Consider the following 14,852-nt stretch of genomic DNA (forward strand, 5'->3'; position numbering starts at 1 on the left):
ATGATCTCATTTGTAAGACAACTTTCGAGTATAAATATTATTCGGAACGGTTGGAATTTATCCCATTTTTTATTACTTTGTTAATATATTTTGTGTTAGTGTTGGCACGCTTTCGATGAAAATACTTATTCATAGACTATTTGTAGATTATTATTATGAATAATGACAGTGTGTTATCTCTACACAAGATGTGCTATATAATATGATGTCATATACGTGAAGTTTGAAACAATAAATTATTTTTTTGAGGAAAAATAGAAGTTTTCTGCTATTTCTATCTAAAATATACTAGTCTCCATTTGGTATCAACAATTAAGGTGTCGACTGGTTCTCCCGCTACCTCCCGCAAACGCTGCGTTTGCGGGTGGTAGCGTTTGCTAGCGATTGGTGCTAATCACACAAACCACTTCCAATCGCTTCCAGCCGCTCCCAATCGCTTCCAACCACTGAATTCCAAAAGCTGTTTCCCGCAAGCGTTTGCGGTTGCGGGCGTTTGCGTTTAGATTTTTTTTTTTTTTTTTGAAAAAACTTGAAACAAATCAATGATAATGAAATATTTTATATATATATCTTTTACCTAACTATTTTATTCATTAAGGATGGGAGAAAATGAACTACGGATACGATTGAGAATATTAAAAAATAAACAATTGGAAGAAAATAAGATTTCATTTAACAATAACCCGGAAAACTTGATGTAAATTTAATGGCACACCGCACATAAGTTAAAAAAAAAACTAAATAAATATAACATTTCATCAGAAATTTAAGAAAATAAGATTATTTGTGAAAAATATAAAAACAAATCACGAGTGACTCTTCTCAACTCTCGTTTGATCATAACTACTGATGCAAATACTGCTCCATAGAACTTATTGAGTGTGTGAGATTTAAGAAAGAAGATCTACGATCTAAAATAAATGTTTAGTCATTTATCAAATTACTTGATTAAAGTTTTGGTAAAAAGTCAAATGCATAAAGTAATAAGTATTTCACTATGAAATTTATTTATTTTTTAAATAATTATTTTAGTATTTTTAATGAATTTTAATTATAAATCAAGTTTAATAAAGTTTTTGATATTTTAAAACATTTATATAATTAAATCACATTTATTTATGTTCCAACCGCTATTGCACCCGCTGGTCAACCAGTCTTAAACCTCCCGCAAACGCACCAATTTTAAACCGCTAAACCAATCGTTCAAAACGCTTAATAACGCTTGAAACCGCAATCGCCCGCTTCCGCAATCTCCCGCAACCGCAACCGCAACCGCAGCGTTTGAACCAGTCAAGCCCTAAGAAGAATTTTTTTATAAATCATCTACCTTAAGAAATCAGAAGTATTACAGTATAAGTAGGCCTAAGTATAAGCAGGTCAACGTAATTACAAAAGGTCAAATATCATATAAAACTATCTTCGGACTAATATAAAGTGGTTGTGACGAGATTGTGTATCAAGTATCAACTAGTTGTAAGGTCGATTGTGTAAAAACCAACTGAAAGTAAATCCTATAGTTGATGTTTTAGTTTGAGTCCGATCTTTTATATATTTTTCTTCACAATTTGTTTCTAAGTCTTGAAAACAAATCGACTTACAAAAAAAGGAACATTTACTCAGAGATGTCATACAAAAAAAAAATGGGAGCTTCTATTTTGTTTATTTTGTCTTATAAAAACTCGAAATATAAATTACAAAAAGTTACAAGTAAAATAGTTTCACTTTACTTGATAGTATAGTATTCAAGAATAATGATAATGCAACTTTTCATTTTCTTCGTTTCTTGCGTCAGACCAATACTCCATAGCAAAACCTTAGTCGTGAAGATTCAACACGGAAAGAAAAAAGATTATTAAAAATTAGGATTAACATTGAACTAAAATAAAGCTTAATAAACTAAGTGGACAGAGGATCTTGGGGTTGCTGGTGGGTGGCCAGCCAAAGTCTTTTATTCAGAGACCAGAGTTGTGGTCGTGTCCACGTTTTCTACTTTCTTCTACGTCGCCAAATTTTTTCTTCCTGTCTTTTTATTTATTTATTATTTTCTTAATTATATATGTTTGAAAACTTTCGAATTGAAATTTCTTTGATAAAGTTATAGACATGTTACACTCCATGTAATGTAAGTAATAACTAATCCAAGAAAGTTATACAATTTCTGTTTGAGAGATTTGGTTAATTTTCAAAGACTCTTATACAAAGATATCACATTATTTTAATTAACAAAATAAAATGCACTCCTATATTTGTAGAACCCTAACATTTTAGGAAAGCAGATTGATATAATATTTTCTAATAAACGAAATATGTTGCTATTTTCCGAATTACTATACATCATACAAAAACTGAAAAAAAAAACAAAAGAAATCATGTTCTCTTACAATATAGTATTATGTTCTGTACTTCTGTTTCTATGGTATCTGGTGTCTTAACATAGTAATACTACATGTGTTTTGTTGCAACGCTAACATCGTAGCATCGATGATTTAAAAAGAAAAAGAAGGCTTTATGTTATTTTTGTCAATCATCCATCCAAAATAAATATGTTGGCCTATTAGCTCAGTTGGTTAGAGCGTCGTGCTAATAACGCGAAGGTCACAGGTTCGATCCCTGTATAGGCCATATTTTTTTGTTAATTAACCACCGGTTACGGTTAGAAATTTTGTTTAACCTTAACCATTAAACGGTTATGGTTAAATACGGTTATAATTGAAGCGGTTACGTTTATATACAGTTACGGTTATTTGATAAAATGATACGGTTAATATTATTTGATGATATACTATAACTGATATTATTTATTTATAATTAATATGTTCTTTTAGTGTATAAATATTTCCATATATCATATGATTCATATTAAATTAATAATTATTAGTATATTTTATTATGTTTTTAGAACGGTTACGGTTAACAAAATACGGTTTAACTATGCAGTTAACCAACAGTTTTGATACGGTTATGGTTAATTAACATTTATGGTTAATATAATTTAACCATATATATAGAGTTAAAGGTTACGATTTTTAACCATTTTATACGGTTATAGTTCGGATACGGTCGGGTTACGGTCCGAAATACGGTTACGGTTTAATTTTGATCATGCCTACATGTGGGTACAGATCGGGTTACCCATTTTGACACCCCTACTTTTAATACAAATTCTGAAAAATTAAAGTTACTAACCTCTTAAAGAATTCTTAATTAAATGAATCCCATTTAAATAAAGATGATTTTCAAAATTACAATATTTTAAGTAGTATTTATTTTGTTTAAATTTTTCACAATATTGTATTTTACAAAACTTAAAAATTATTGCATTTTAAAAAAAAAATAAAGAAACATAACATAAAACATATAGGGTCTGATTGGTGACCACATTTAAACGAGGCGATTAAAAAATTATAAGCGGTTGCAAAAGAGACGGTTAAATATAAAGCGGTTAAAAATAGTGGATAGAAAAGATGGTGTGGTAATAAAGAGCGGTTGAGTTATCTTGATTGTTAAGATTATAGTGGTTGAATATACGAATTATACTAAATTATGAAAAATTAAAAATTAATTTAATTCAATAATAAAACTATGGAAGATAAAATACTTTAGAACATGAAAAATTAATAACCAATAAATTATAATGAAACCTAAAAAAATATAGTTACAATACGAAAATCATATACATAAAAATATAGACTGAGATTTGTTAAATTTTTGTTATATAGTATATGATTATATTAAAATGCGTTTTTGTAAAATAAAAATACAGCTATTCAAGTAGCTATTAAAATAACAAAAATTACAAGTATTTATATTTATATTAAAAAATTAACAGTTAAATTTATTGTAATGCATACTTACATTTAAATTTTATAGTCAAATTAAATATCTAATGATATAATAATCAAACAGCAAAGAATAAAATAATTCAAAAGAGGTTACTGTACATCCACACAAAACAAACGTACCATGTAGAGGGGAGTTTGCAGTCACTCTTCCAACCACTCAAAATCTGTTTTAAATGTTCATTTTAATCACCAAGCCCAACCATTATTATGAACCGCTTGTTTCAATTGATATTTTGATTGGTAGCTATTTGAGCGGTTCGTTTCCAACCACAGCGTTTGAGTGCAACCAATCAGACCCATAAAAACATAGATGTATAAATCATATAAGGAAAAAACGATTAGTTGAAATTTTAACTTGTGTCAAATTTGTGTCGTATATGCTCAATTTATCATCTTTAAATTTGATGTATTGTTCGATCACAAACTCGATTAATTACTTCTGAAGTTATGTTTAATTATGCTTTTGTGATTTTTGATACATCAAACTAAGTGTACTCATCCCGTTCGTCTTCTACCGTCATATTGTGCAGTATGATACATGTTTTCATTATCTTTCATATTTTTAACTTACCGTAAACAAGAGTTTGATTTTTTACAATAGCAAGTCAAGGTTGCAAGGCTCCAAAAGTATGCTTGACATCTTTATGGACAGCTTTTTGATAGGTTGCAAATAAGGATGATTTCCGACCTTGTAGAATTGGAATATATTGGATCCAAATTTCTCATTTTGAATAAATACCGTATGTGAGATAATAAGTCAAATGATACTTTTGTCTATTGACAATATAATTCACTTTTAGAGCTCGACCTTGTAATATATCATCAAAAACTGGTAAGCGATCAAGAATATTGATCAGATTCCTGGAGGTCCAATAAATGGGTGTCATATCTAGAGATCTTGTCACGCTACAACCACTAAAATGATTGTTGGGTTTCTAGATCCACGTGTATATTGCATTTTCCAAGTAGTGGGAAAATTCTTCCACTCCCAATGAATACAATTGATCCTTCCTATCATCCCAGAAAATTCGCGTATCTCTCTAATATTGAGTAATCATTGAAGATCTTCTGGTGTGGGTCTTCTTAGGTAATCATCTCCAAACAAATTAAAGATTCCTTCAACAAAATATTCCAAGCATGAAATCTCAGTGATTTCACTATGCCGGAGGTGTCTGTCAACCACATCAGCCGCACAACCATATGTCATCATACGAATTGTTATTGTAAACTTTTGTAGTTCAGATAGATCGAATCTTCCAGTAGCATCTCTTCGTTGTTGAAAGAATGGAACTTCGATGAAGCTTCGATCAACGATACGCATGAACAAGAGCTTGTTCATTCTAGATCAGCGTTGAAATATATAAGAAGGCATCTTCACCAAAAAATATTTCCATAGATGGTTGTGTCTTTGTTTAAGTTATTTTCAATATAGGCATATTTTTTTCTTTGATTTGATTGCTTCATGATGATCACCACGATCAACGGAAAGATTTTCAAAAAATGCTTCATCGAAAACTTGATCAAACCTTTCATCCATCGTTTCGTCATAATTATTACGAAAAGAAGATACCATTTTTGGTTATATCTAATTCTAATAATGAGGTCCCAAAAAATACAAGAAAAGACTAATTTTGGAGATTCGGAAAAACAAGATATGGAGAAAAATGATTTTGAAATAATTTTTGTGTCATACTTTGTGATTTATATAGAAAAATATGATATGTATAACAAATAATATTTGTGGTTTACAATCATTAAAAATATATGTAGTGTGGGTAGAAAAAAAAAAAAAGATGCTATGCAAAACCACTTTTAAACAAAAGAAAATGTTATGCTACAAAAGGCATACAAAATGAAAAGACGAGAAAAGAAAGATGTTCTCTTTTCAGTATCTCTCATATTCTTTTTTTTTTCATTTTGTGGCTTTGCATTGCATCTTCTTTTATTTTCCTCTACCAACAACATAAATATTTTCAATGATTGTATACCAAAATAATGTTTGTTATACGAATCACATTTTTCTATATAAGTCACAAATATGATACAAAATTATCACAAAACCATGCTATATTTCTCACAAACATTATCCTAAATTCGTATTGTCATGTATTTTCCAAGACCTCTTTGTTAAAATTATATATAATCAAAAATGACATATTCTTCCCGTAATAACTTCGATGAAATAATGGATGAAAACTTTGATCAAGTTCTCGATCAAACATTTGAAAATATTTCGTTGTTTTTTGGTGATCATGAAGAAGCAGCCAAGTTAAAGAAAAAACGAGTATATATTGAAAGAGAACGTGAACAAGGACACAACTGCTTATGGAACGATTATTTTAGTGAAGATGCAATATATATTTCGACGCTGTAATTGAATGAACAAACTCTTGTTCATGCCTATTGTTGATCAACTCTCCATTGAAATTCCATTCTTTCAACAAAGAAGATATGCTACCAGAAGGTTCAATCTCTTTGGACTATAAAAGTTTACAACAACAATTTGTATGATGGAATATGGTTGTACGGGCTGATGCGGTTGACGAATACCTCCGGCTTGGTGAAAACACTAGGATTACATACTTGGAACATTTTGTTGAAGGAATCATAAATTTATTTGGAGATAAGTACCGGAAGATCTTCAATGACTACTCAATATTGGAGAGATACGCAGATTTCCTAGGATGATATAAAACATCGATTGTATTCATTGCGAGTAGAAGAATATGCACATGGATCTGGAAAACTAACAATCGTTTTAGAGGTTATAGCTTCACAAGATCTCTGGATATTGCACACGTTTTTTGGATCTCTAGGTACCTTAAACGATATTTCTATTCCTGATTGCTCACTAGTTTTTTATGATATATTACAAAGTCAGGCTCCAAAAGTGAATTACATTGTCAATGGACACGAGTATCATTTGACTTACTATCTCACATATGGTGTTTATCCGAAATGGACAAGTTATATCCAATCTATTCCAATTTCACAAAGTCCGAAAGAATTCTTATTTACTACATATCAAGAAGATGTCCTTATAGATGTCGAGTGTCTTTTCGGAGTCTTGCAAGCTCGATTTGCTATTGTAAAAAAAACTCAGCTGTTATTTGAGATAAAGTAAAAATATGATTAAATTATCGTACTGCACAATATGATAATAGAAGACGAACGAGATGGATACATTCAATTTAATGTATTAGAATTCGCACAACCAAAACCAAACAAAACTTTATAAGTGACTAATTCATGTAATTTACAGATATGCCTTCAAATCTCGGCAATATAATAGACATTTGAAATCGAATTCATGATCAAACAATACGTCAACAATTGAAAGCTGATTTAGTTGAGCATATATGTTATAAATTTGGTACAAATTAAGATTACAATTAATCGTTTTCTCCGTTTATGATTTAAACATCTATTACTTATATGATTTTATGTCATATTTGTTAAAAAATTTATGAGATATAATTCTTTTTAAATTTATAATATATAAAATATTTTAAAACTCATCAAAATAAATTCTACTCAAAATAATCTATATTTATTCTTTAAAAATCCAAATGGGATTCTACGATTAGAGAAAAATAAAATTTAAAGTAATTCTTCACTTTAAAATTTTAATATTTTATATTTAAAAATAAGTGAAAATGGACCAGATTGACACAAATTTGAAAAAATATTGGTAGATTGACACCCTCTTTTAGGGAAAAACTAGAATAACATAATATTGTGTTTAAATTACCAAAAGCCCAATCAAAAATAAAAGAGGAAATAAAAATTAAGTGAGAAAAAAAAGAAAAATCGATTCTCTTAAAACTTTAGGAACCCGACTATCGTTTTTTTGTTTTTCTCACTTTCACCTTTGTTTCTTCCGCCGGCAAAGAAAGATTTTACAGTTCAAAAATAAAACTCGATCTGTTGTCATCTGCACCAACGATTTGGTACTGTAATCACCGGTGTTCTCTGCTCCAGCCAGGTACAGACGCCGGCAACTAAACCTTTGTTTCTTCCGCCGGCGAAGAGAGATTTTACAGTCCCAAAAAAACTTGATATGTCATCATCTCCGCCGGCGATTTAGCACTGTAATCACCAGTGTTCTCTGCTCCAGCCAGATACAGACGCCGGCGGTGAGTTGGATCGTTTATTCCGGCGGTGAGTTGGATCTTTTATTCCGGCGGCGAACTAAGAACCGTAGTGGCTTTGGTGGTGACTGAAAAATCTGCGGCGGTGAGTTTTTGATTGCATTATTAGAATAATTAACAGAATTCTTACTTGCAATTATCGATTAACCCTGTTTTTGTTTTTGTTTTGGATCTTGATCTTCAATAGCTTGAGTTTAATCCTCAAAAACATTGGTGGGAAGGATTAGGCTTCTTGTTTTGGGTCTTGATCCTCAATAGCTTCATAAATCCGGTTAGTCTTTATGATTACATTTTGATGGAATCATCCCTGTTTTTATTTTGGGTCTTTAGTTATTGAAGAATTTGGTCTCGAATTTTATGTATTTTTGTGTTGATTTGTTGATTTTTGATATATTGCTTATCACATCTATTACCTTCTTGATTTTAATTTTTTTTTTGGATTAGAAGTATAATCAGTTTGTGAAGAAACAGTTTGTGAAGTTTGCCAATCCGATACAGTTTGTGAAAGAGAATCTGTATCGGATTTCACTTATTACAGATTCTCTTTCACAAACTGTATCGGATTGGCAAACTGTTTCAAATTCGATACAGAGAATCCTTTTAAAACTGTATTGGATTTGTCCTTCAAGATACTACTAACCTATATCAGATTCTTTTTCACACCTATTACCTAAATGAGAGATTTGTTTCATGGATGTTTTGAAGTATTTGTTTCAATTACAATTTTGTGTTATCTCACATGTTTGCTACAGCTATTCAATCAAGTATTTATCATCTTGTTTGCTACCTTTTCTTATCATTTGATTCTTTTTTGTATGTTTAGGAATGGCATCTTCAAGCAATACCATTAAATATCCTCCTCTACTGTATGATGAAGGGAAATCACCTCTCCAACATAGGAGCATGAACCATAACTGTTTTGTGTCGAAAATCGGAATTTTGAGAGAAGGATTAGGGGTGGATGTGTGGGAGAAACTGAAGCAATCATCTCTGAGTGTTTATAAAGTTTGCTGAATTGGAATACACATGGGCGGCGCAGAGAGTTCATTTTCTACTAACACATCAGCTGAGAATCAACAACATTCATGAGGTTTGGTCTTTGATCGGTTGGAGACCGCTAAGAGAGTTTTAGATCCCGTTGCTTTTGAAAAACATCCATGGGATCGGGTGGCTTTTAGTAGTCTAGTGAATTCTGTTAAGATTGTAGACTATGATAGAGATTCATACACCATACACGGATGTGTTCATGCTATGTTGATTTGGCTGTATGAGAGTGTTGCTGGAATAGGAGAAAGTTATGGGTTTAGAAGGACAGAGACGACTGGTGTTCCACTTCTTGATTGGCGATCATCTCGAAAACATATCAACTTCACAGACTTCATCAAAAAAGAGAAGGATTTGCACCGACAGGTTAGTAGTTTGTTACTATTTTTCAAAAAAATTATTTTTTGACATGAACAAATAATTTGTGTGAATTTAAACTTACTTTATTTATTGCTTGTAGGTTCGTGTTAGGCATATGATTCATGTTTTAGAGGAAAACATGTATCCTCTATGGTCTGACTCAAATGAGCATACGGATCCACACTTAGAAGAGCTAATTAAAGATCTCATTCATAACCGTTTGTCTCTAGATGTTTGGATTTGTGGCAAGACAGTTGGTATAAGTTCAAAAAAGAAGAAAAGAACTGCTGAAGCTGATAAGGTGAATGACAACAGAGGGTGCAATCCTAAGAAAAAAAGATGGACAGATAGTGATCCTAAATGTGAACAAGGAGAAAATGTAACCAACATGGAGGTAAGGTTTCGTTTTCCTTTACCGTAATTGATTAACATTTTTTGTCTTCTCTATTATGATATTAATGAACATGTTATTGTAGGATGGTAAGGATGACAAGTCAATTTCTTTGGATATTTGGAGGGCGATTGAGAAAATGAATGAGACTATTTCTGACTTGGGCAAAACACTCAACAGTCGAATAGATGCTTTGGAGAGTAAATTTGAAACTTTCGTTGAAAAAAAAATGACGGTGTTCAAAGAGGAGATGGGTGAGAGGATTAAAGCATTGGAGAAAGAAAGAAAAGAGCCAAAAGACGCTGATGTACGGAATGATGCCACTTCGCACACAATTAACGATGATGAGGGAACAAGTAAAGCACCTGTAAGTTACATTTTCCTTTACTTCTCATGTTCTGTTGTTGTCTAAAAACTTTGCATGTTCTGTTTTTAAAAAAGCTTACCACGTCGTTTTATTTTTTTGCTTCTCAATTTCTGTTTTGTTAAAACTTCTCATGTTCTGTTTTTAAAAAAGCTTACCACGTTGTTTTATTTTTTCACTTCTCATGTTCTGTTTTGTTAAAACTTCTCATGGTCTGTTTTTTAAAAACCTTATCACGTCGTTTTATTTTTTTACTTCTCATGTTCTGTTTTGTTAAAACTTCTCATGGTCTGTTTTTTTAAAACCTTATCACGTCATTTTATTTTTTTACTTCTCATGTTATGTTTTGTTAAAACTTCTTATGGTCTGTTTTTTTAAAACCTTATCACGTCATTTTATTTTTTTACTTCTTATGTTCTGTTTTGTTAAAACTTCTCATGGTCTGTTTTTTTAAAACCTTATCATTTTTTTTTTAATTCTCATGTTCTGTTTTTTTAAAGCTTCTCATGTTCTTAATTTTTTAAAGCTTCTCATGTTCTGTTTTTTTAAAACTTCTCATGTTCTGCTTTTTTTTACTTCTCATGTTCTGTTTGTTAAAGCTTATCATGTTTCGTTACTTCTCATGTTCTTTTTTTTTGTTTTAAAGTTATACGCTTCTCATCTTAATATCAAACTTCTCATGTTCTGTTTTTTTTTTCTTAAACATATCATTTCTCGATTTTCTTACCTCCTTCTTGGAATGTTCTGTTTGGTTGCAGTCATGGATTGTTGAGATGAAGCAGACATCACAAGATGAATTTCCAGTTCAAAGGGTGGTGAAGAAGGTTTACACTATCAAGAATAAGAAGAAAGAAGAAGATGAGATATCAGAGAATCTTCCTCTCTTTGAAAAGAAGGAATCTTTGAAGGTTGAGAAGAAGGAAACTTCCAAGAAAAAGAAGATAACTGGTCTTGCTTCTGACGATGTTGAGGATATTACTACCCAAGTTCAGAAAGCTAAATTGAGAATAGCTTCCAGTTCTGAAGATACATGGTACAACGAGGAGGATCAGTTGGTACATGAAAAACTTGAGGTGACACTAAACTGCCTTGGAGAGGCTTTGACGAAGTTGGATGGACCTGGACCTTCGAAGACTTCTAGACGCATGCCCCAGTTGGCAGAATCGCAGAAGTATCCTTACCTTGGTAACTCGACAATCAAGCGGATCATTACAGAGGGTGATAATGTGTTAGGCGATCATCTTAAGCCAGCAGGTGATGAGAAAAATCAGAGACTTCTGGATTTTCTCAGCCTTGATAAGTATACATCAACAACTCTGAATAGTTTATAAAAGCTACTATCATTATCTATATATGTACTAACTCTTTCTTATATTCACAGGGAAGAGCCACTTAGCACCAGCAACGCAGCTGTGAGATTCTATTGGAAAATTATGACTCCAAGGAAACATTGGCCAAGCTATGACTATGGATGGTTGACAGACCATGTAAGTTTATTTTTGATAATTTAGTATAGGCGTTTATTCAATACTATATTTTCGCTTATTCTAGTTTTTTTTTTTTGAATGTAGCACATGGGTTGTGCAATGGCTATGTTCCGGCGAAGATATATGCGTGAGCCTTGTCCGTATCCTAAACAACGCATAGCTTTCTTAGACCAAGATCTGATCACTACATTGAAGAATGACTACATGCAGTTTGATATGGGGCCTAAGAATTTTGTGTTTCGGGATTCCTATGTGAAACACGTTTTTGGTGAATATCCTGAGGAGTCAGCTACGAACAAGAAGTGGTGGATTGATGTGGATAACTTATACGCTTATCTTTTTGTCAATGAGAACCATTGGGTGGCTTTGGATATTGACTTGCGGGGTAAGAAGATTCACATCTATGATAGCATACCAACTATGGTGAGTGACGATCAAATGGCCATTGACTGTTTGCCTTTAAGGCGAATGATTCCAGCGATGTTAAGTGACATGATTCCTGCGACACACAAACTTTTTATCTTTCAAATTGACAACATGCAGAGATGTTCCACTTGTTACTTGTACTTGGTGTGCATCGATATCTTGGACAGTAAGTAACTTAGCATAGTCCACACGGCCCTATAAAATAATAGCGACATTATATTAGAAACTTAGTTGTATAACATACACACTTGCTAAGAAAGGATGAAAACAAATAGACCTGGAGAATTTTCTCTACACCACGAGTCAAATCTGTTCTCATCTTCAATGCATCAGTCCTTCTATCTGAAAACCACCTAGTCATCATGGACCTTATTTCTTCCAATAGTTGTACAATAGGAAAGCTTCTAGCATGTGACATATTCATTGATTCAGCAATATTGCTTGTAAGCAAGTTGTACCTATCACCTGGGAAATGTACACGAGTCCACATACGCACATCAGCCCTTACGAGGTACTCATGTAGTGCTGGATTCATGGCTTCTATCTGATCAAATGTGGTTTGAAAGTCGATAAGTCTAAAAGCATTTGCCGCCTTTTTAACCAAAGCAAATTCTGCTCGACCTTTAAACCGAACCAAAATATTTTTGTACATATGGTATGTGCATATTCCCCTACTAGACTTCGGATAAACCTTTTTAATAGCTTTCCCAATTGATTTGTGCCTATCAGAAATAATGGAAAGGCTTTCATCACCAGGTATCACACAGCTGAGTTGCTTGAAAAACCATTCCCATGATTCATCATTCTCTGTATCAACCAAGGCGAAAGCAATTGGAAAAATCTAAAAATTGTCATCTTGAGCTGTTACTGTCAGTAGTGTCCCTAAGTATTTTCCCTGTAAAAAAATACCATCCACAACAACCACTTTCCTCAAAAACGGAAATCCATGTATGCTTGCACCAAATGCTAGAAAACAGTACTTAAATCTTTGAGCTTCATCAACATCGAGCTGTGTAAAAGTTCCAGGATTTGCCCTTTTATCATATACAAATATGTAGGAAGCTGCTCATAACCACTCTCTGGACTACCCCTGACCAACTCACGAGCATGCCTTAACGTTCGATATGCTTTCTAATAATCCATCTATCATCCACAAATATTTTTTTTCATTGTTGTGAAAAAAACGGAATAATGCTAATGCTAAACAAAATAATCGAAATAATGCTAAATAAATGGAAAAATTATACCTTGATATGAAAACGTTTATTCAACGCTTCAGCAACATGCATTGGCAGTACCTTGAGACCAACTCCACCAACAAAATCTTTGTACAACTCTCCTAGAATATGATGATCTGCTTGTCGGGCACGCATAGATCGCTCTGTTACTGAACATGTATGCGCTGAAATAAACACACGCACCTCAAACTTTGGAAAGTGTCTTAATGTTGCAGCTGTTACCCTCCACTTGCATCCTTTAACCCAACACTTGACAATCAATAATGTTGGTCTCGATTTGTAAACATAAAAATCAGACCTTTTAACCAAGGTTAGTATCTTCAACCGTGTTTTTAGGTGCTCCTTTGTATCATACATTTGCCCAACAGCCAAATTCACAGAAGACAAGTTTACCTTTGAGACATCAACTGGTTCTTTATTTTCTTCAATATAAAAAGATGAACTCCTTTTCTTCATTGGCAATTTATGATCTTCTTCTTCTGGTGGAATTCCATACAGGGTAAAATTCTCATCATCAGAATCTGTTCCGTCAGAATCATCACAATAATCAAATCTTCTATCATCTTCATCCATCTCTTCTTCATTTGTGTCGCTGGCCATATCAAGATACTCTTCTCCAACCTGATCATTTTCATCTCTTCCTCGTTTCTTACCTTTGTGATTCAAATCAGTCTGTATTTTCTTCTTCACTTCAACACAAAGTCGACCTGTATCCCTTTCCAATTGTCCCAGAAAAGTGTGCAACTGACGAGAATTATCAATAATAACTGGTGGTGTATCACCGGGTAAATCCTGCAATAACCTATTCGAGATCTTGTAACTCAAGACAACATCAAATACCTTGTTATCCAGCATGTAATCCTCATATACCATTTCAATGCAATCATCAAATCTGCTTTGATCGTTACATTGTAGAATTCGTGGACCCCTTTCATTATCAACAACAAACAACCATTTGTTGTTGTCAAAGATCCAATTACCACAAACGAGAATCACCTGCTTCATATTCTCTTAGTTGTGTAACGATCACTCTAAAACGTGAAGGAAGGGATGAAAAAAAAACCACCTTAAAAGGAAATTATAGAGAATTCGATTATGAACCCCAAAAGGAAAAAAAGCATGATTAAATTAACATTGGAGAGGAGGAAGAAGGAATTTATGGAAAAATAAAATGAACCCAAAAGAGAAAAAAATTTCAGTCGATATAGGGGGAGGGGAGGTAAGATACAAAAGAGAAAAAATAAGGTAAACTTTAGATTTTCGCCATATATGGTAACTGCTACAAAAGTCTGTCGCTTAACTTAAAAAAAAATCTGTCACAAAAGGCACTAATAAATCTGTCATTACCCTAAAAAAAATCTGTTATAAAAAAATATGTTATCAAACTCGAAATAAAAGATTTGTCATTACAGATAACAAATCTGCTGTCACTATATCAACAAAAAACAAATCTGTTATCATTGTATTTATATATAATAAATATGTTATCAAGCAGCAGATTTTTTAGTATGAAAAAAACTGTCATAACATAAGAAAATCTGTCATAACG

General features: G+C 32.4%; 2 protein-coding genes and 1 non-coding gene across 6 annotated transcripts; 2 read left to right on the top strand and 1 right to left on the bottom strand.

Moving 5' to 3' along the window:
• The first annotated feature begins 2,548 nt into the window (after positions 1-2,548).
• Positions 2,549-2,622, top strand: TRNAI-AAU (transfer RNA isoleucine (anticodon AAU)). Its single transcript has one exon. It is a non-coding gene; the product is annotated as a tRNA-Ile (tRNA).
• A 5,072-nt stretch (positions 2,623-7,694) lies between these two features.
• On the top strand, positions 7,695-12,359 carry LOC104772485 (uncharacterized). The gene is made up of 8 exons (XM_087505504.1): positions 7,695-8,078; positions 8,181-8,264; positions 8,817-9,403; positions 9,498-9,791; positions 9,874-10,155; positions 10,911-11,452; positions 11,534-11,639; positions 11,724-12,359. The coding sequence occupies exons 3-8, from the start codon at positions 9,245-9,247 to the stop codon at positions 12,237-12,239; spliced, it is 1,899 nt and encodes a 632-aa protein (XP_087361630.1). The 5' UTR covers positions 7,695-8,078; positions 8,181-8,264; positions 8,817-9,244; the 3' UTR covers positions 12,240-12,359.
• Positions 11,781-14,440, bottom strand: LOC104770672 (uncharacterized). Of its 4 annotated transcripts, XR_015593220.1 has the most exons (5): positions 13,313-14,440; positions 12,757-13,208; positions 12,524-12,609; positions 12,343-12,407; positions 12,051-12,260 (listed from the first exon to the last, which is right to left on the bottom strand). XR_015593220.1 is itself a non-coding variant. In XM_087505505.1 (2 exons), exons 1-2 carry the CDS (start codon positions 14,306-14,308, stop codon positions 13,197-13,199), a joined length of 1,008 nt encoding a protein of 335 aa, XP_087361631.1. In that variant the 5' UTR covers positions 14,309-14,440; the 3' UTR covers positions 12,051-13,196. The 4 variants fall into 4 exon arrangements, 1 of the variants encoding a protein (XP_087361631.1); XR_015593219.1 differs by having other exon boundaries at positions 12,524-13,208; XR_015593218.1 differs by having other exon boundaries at positions 11,781-12,260; positions 12,343-13,208.
• Positions 14,441-14,852: the final 412 nt, after the last annotated feature.

This window comes from Camelina sativa, chromosome 20 (assembly GCF_030686135.1).
Source record: "Camelina sativa cultivar CO46 ecotype springtype chromosome 20, ASM3068613v1".
NCBI lineage: Eukaryota > Viridiplantae > Streptophyta > Magnoliopsida > Brassicales > Brassicaceae > Camelina > Camelina sativa.

Coding starts and splice junctions, on each gene's coding strand:
- LOC104772485 (XM_087505504.1), top strand. CDS start 9,245: ATGTTGATTTGGCTGTATGAGAGTGTTGCTGGAATAGGAGAAAGTTAT. Junction 10,156..10,910: donor AGGGAACAAGTAAAGCACCT/GTAAGTTACATT, acceptor GTTTGGTTGCAG/TCATGGATTGTTGAGATGAA. Junction 11,453..11,533: donor GATTTTCTCAGCCTTGATAA/GTATACATCAAC, acceptor TTATATTCACAG/GGAAGAGCCACTTAGCACCA.
- LOC104770672 (XM_087505505.1), bottom strand. CDS start 14,308: ATGAAGCAGGTGATTCTCGTTTGTGGTAATTGGATCTTTGACAACAAC.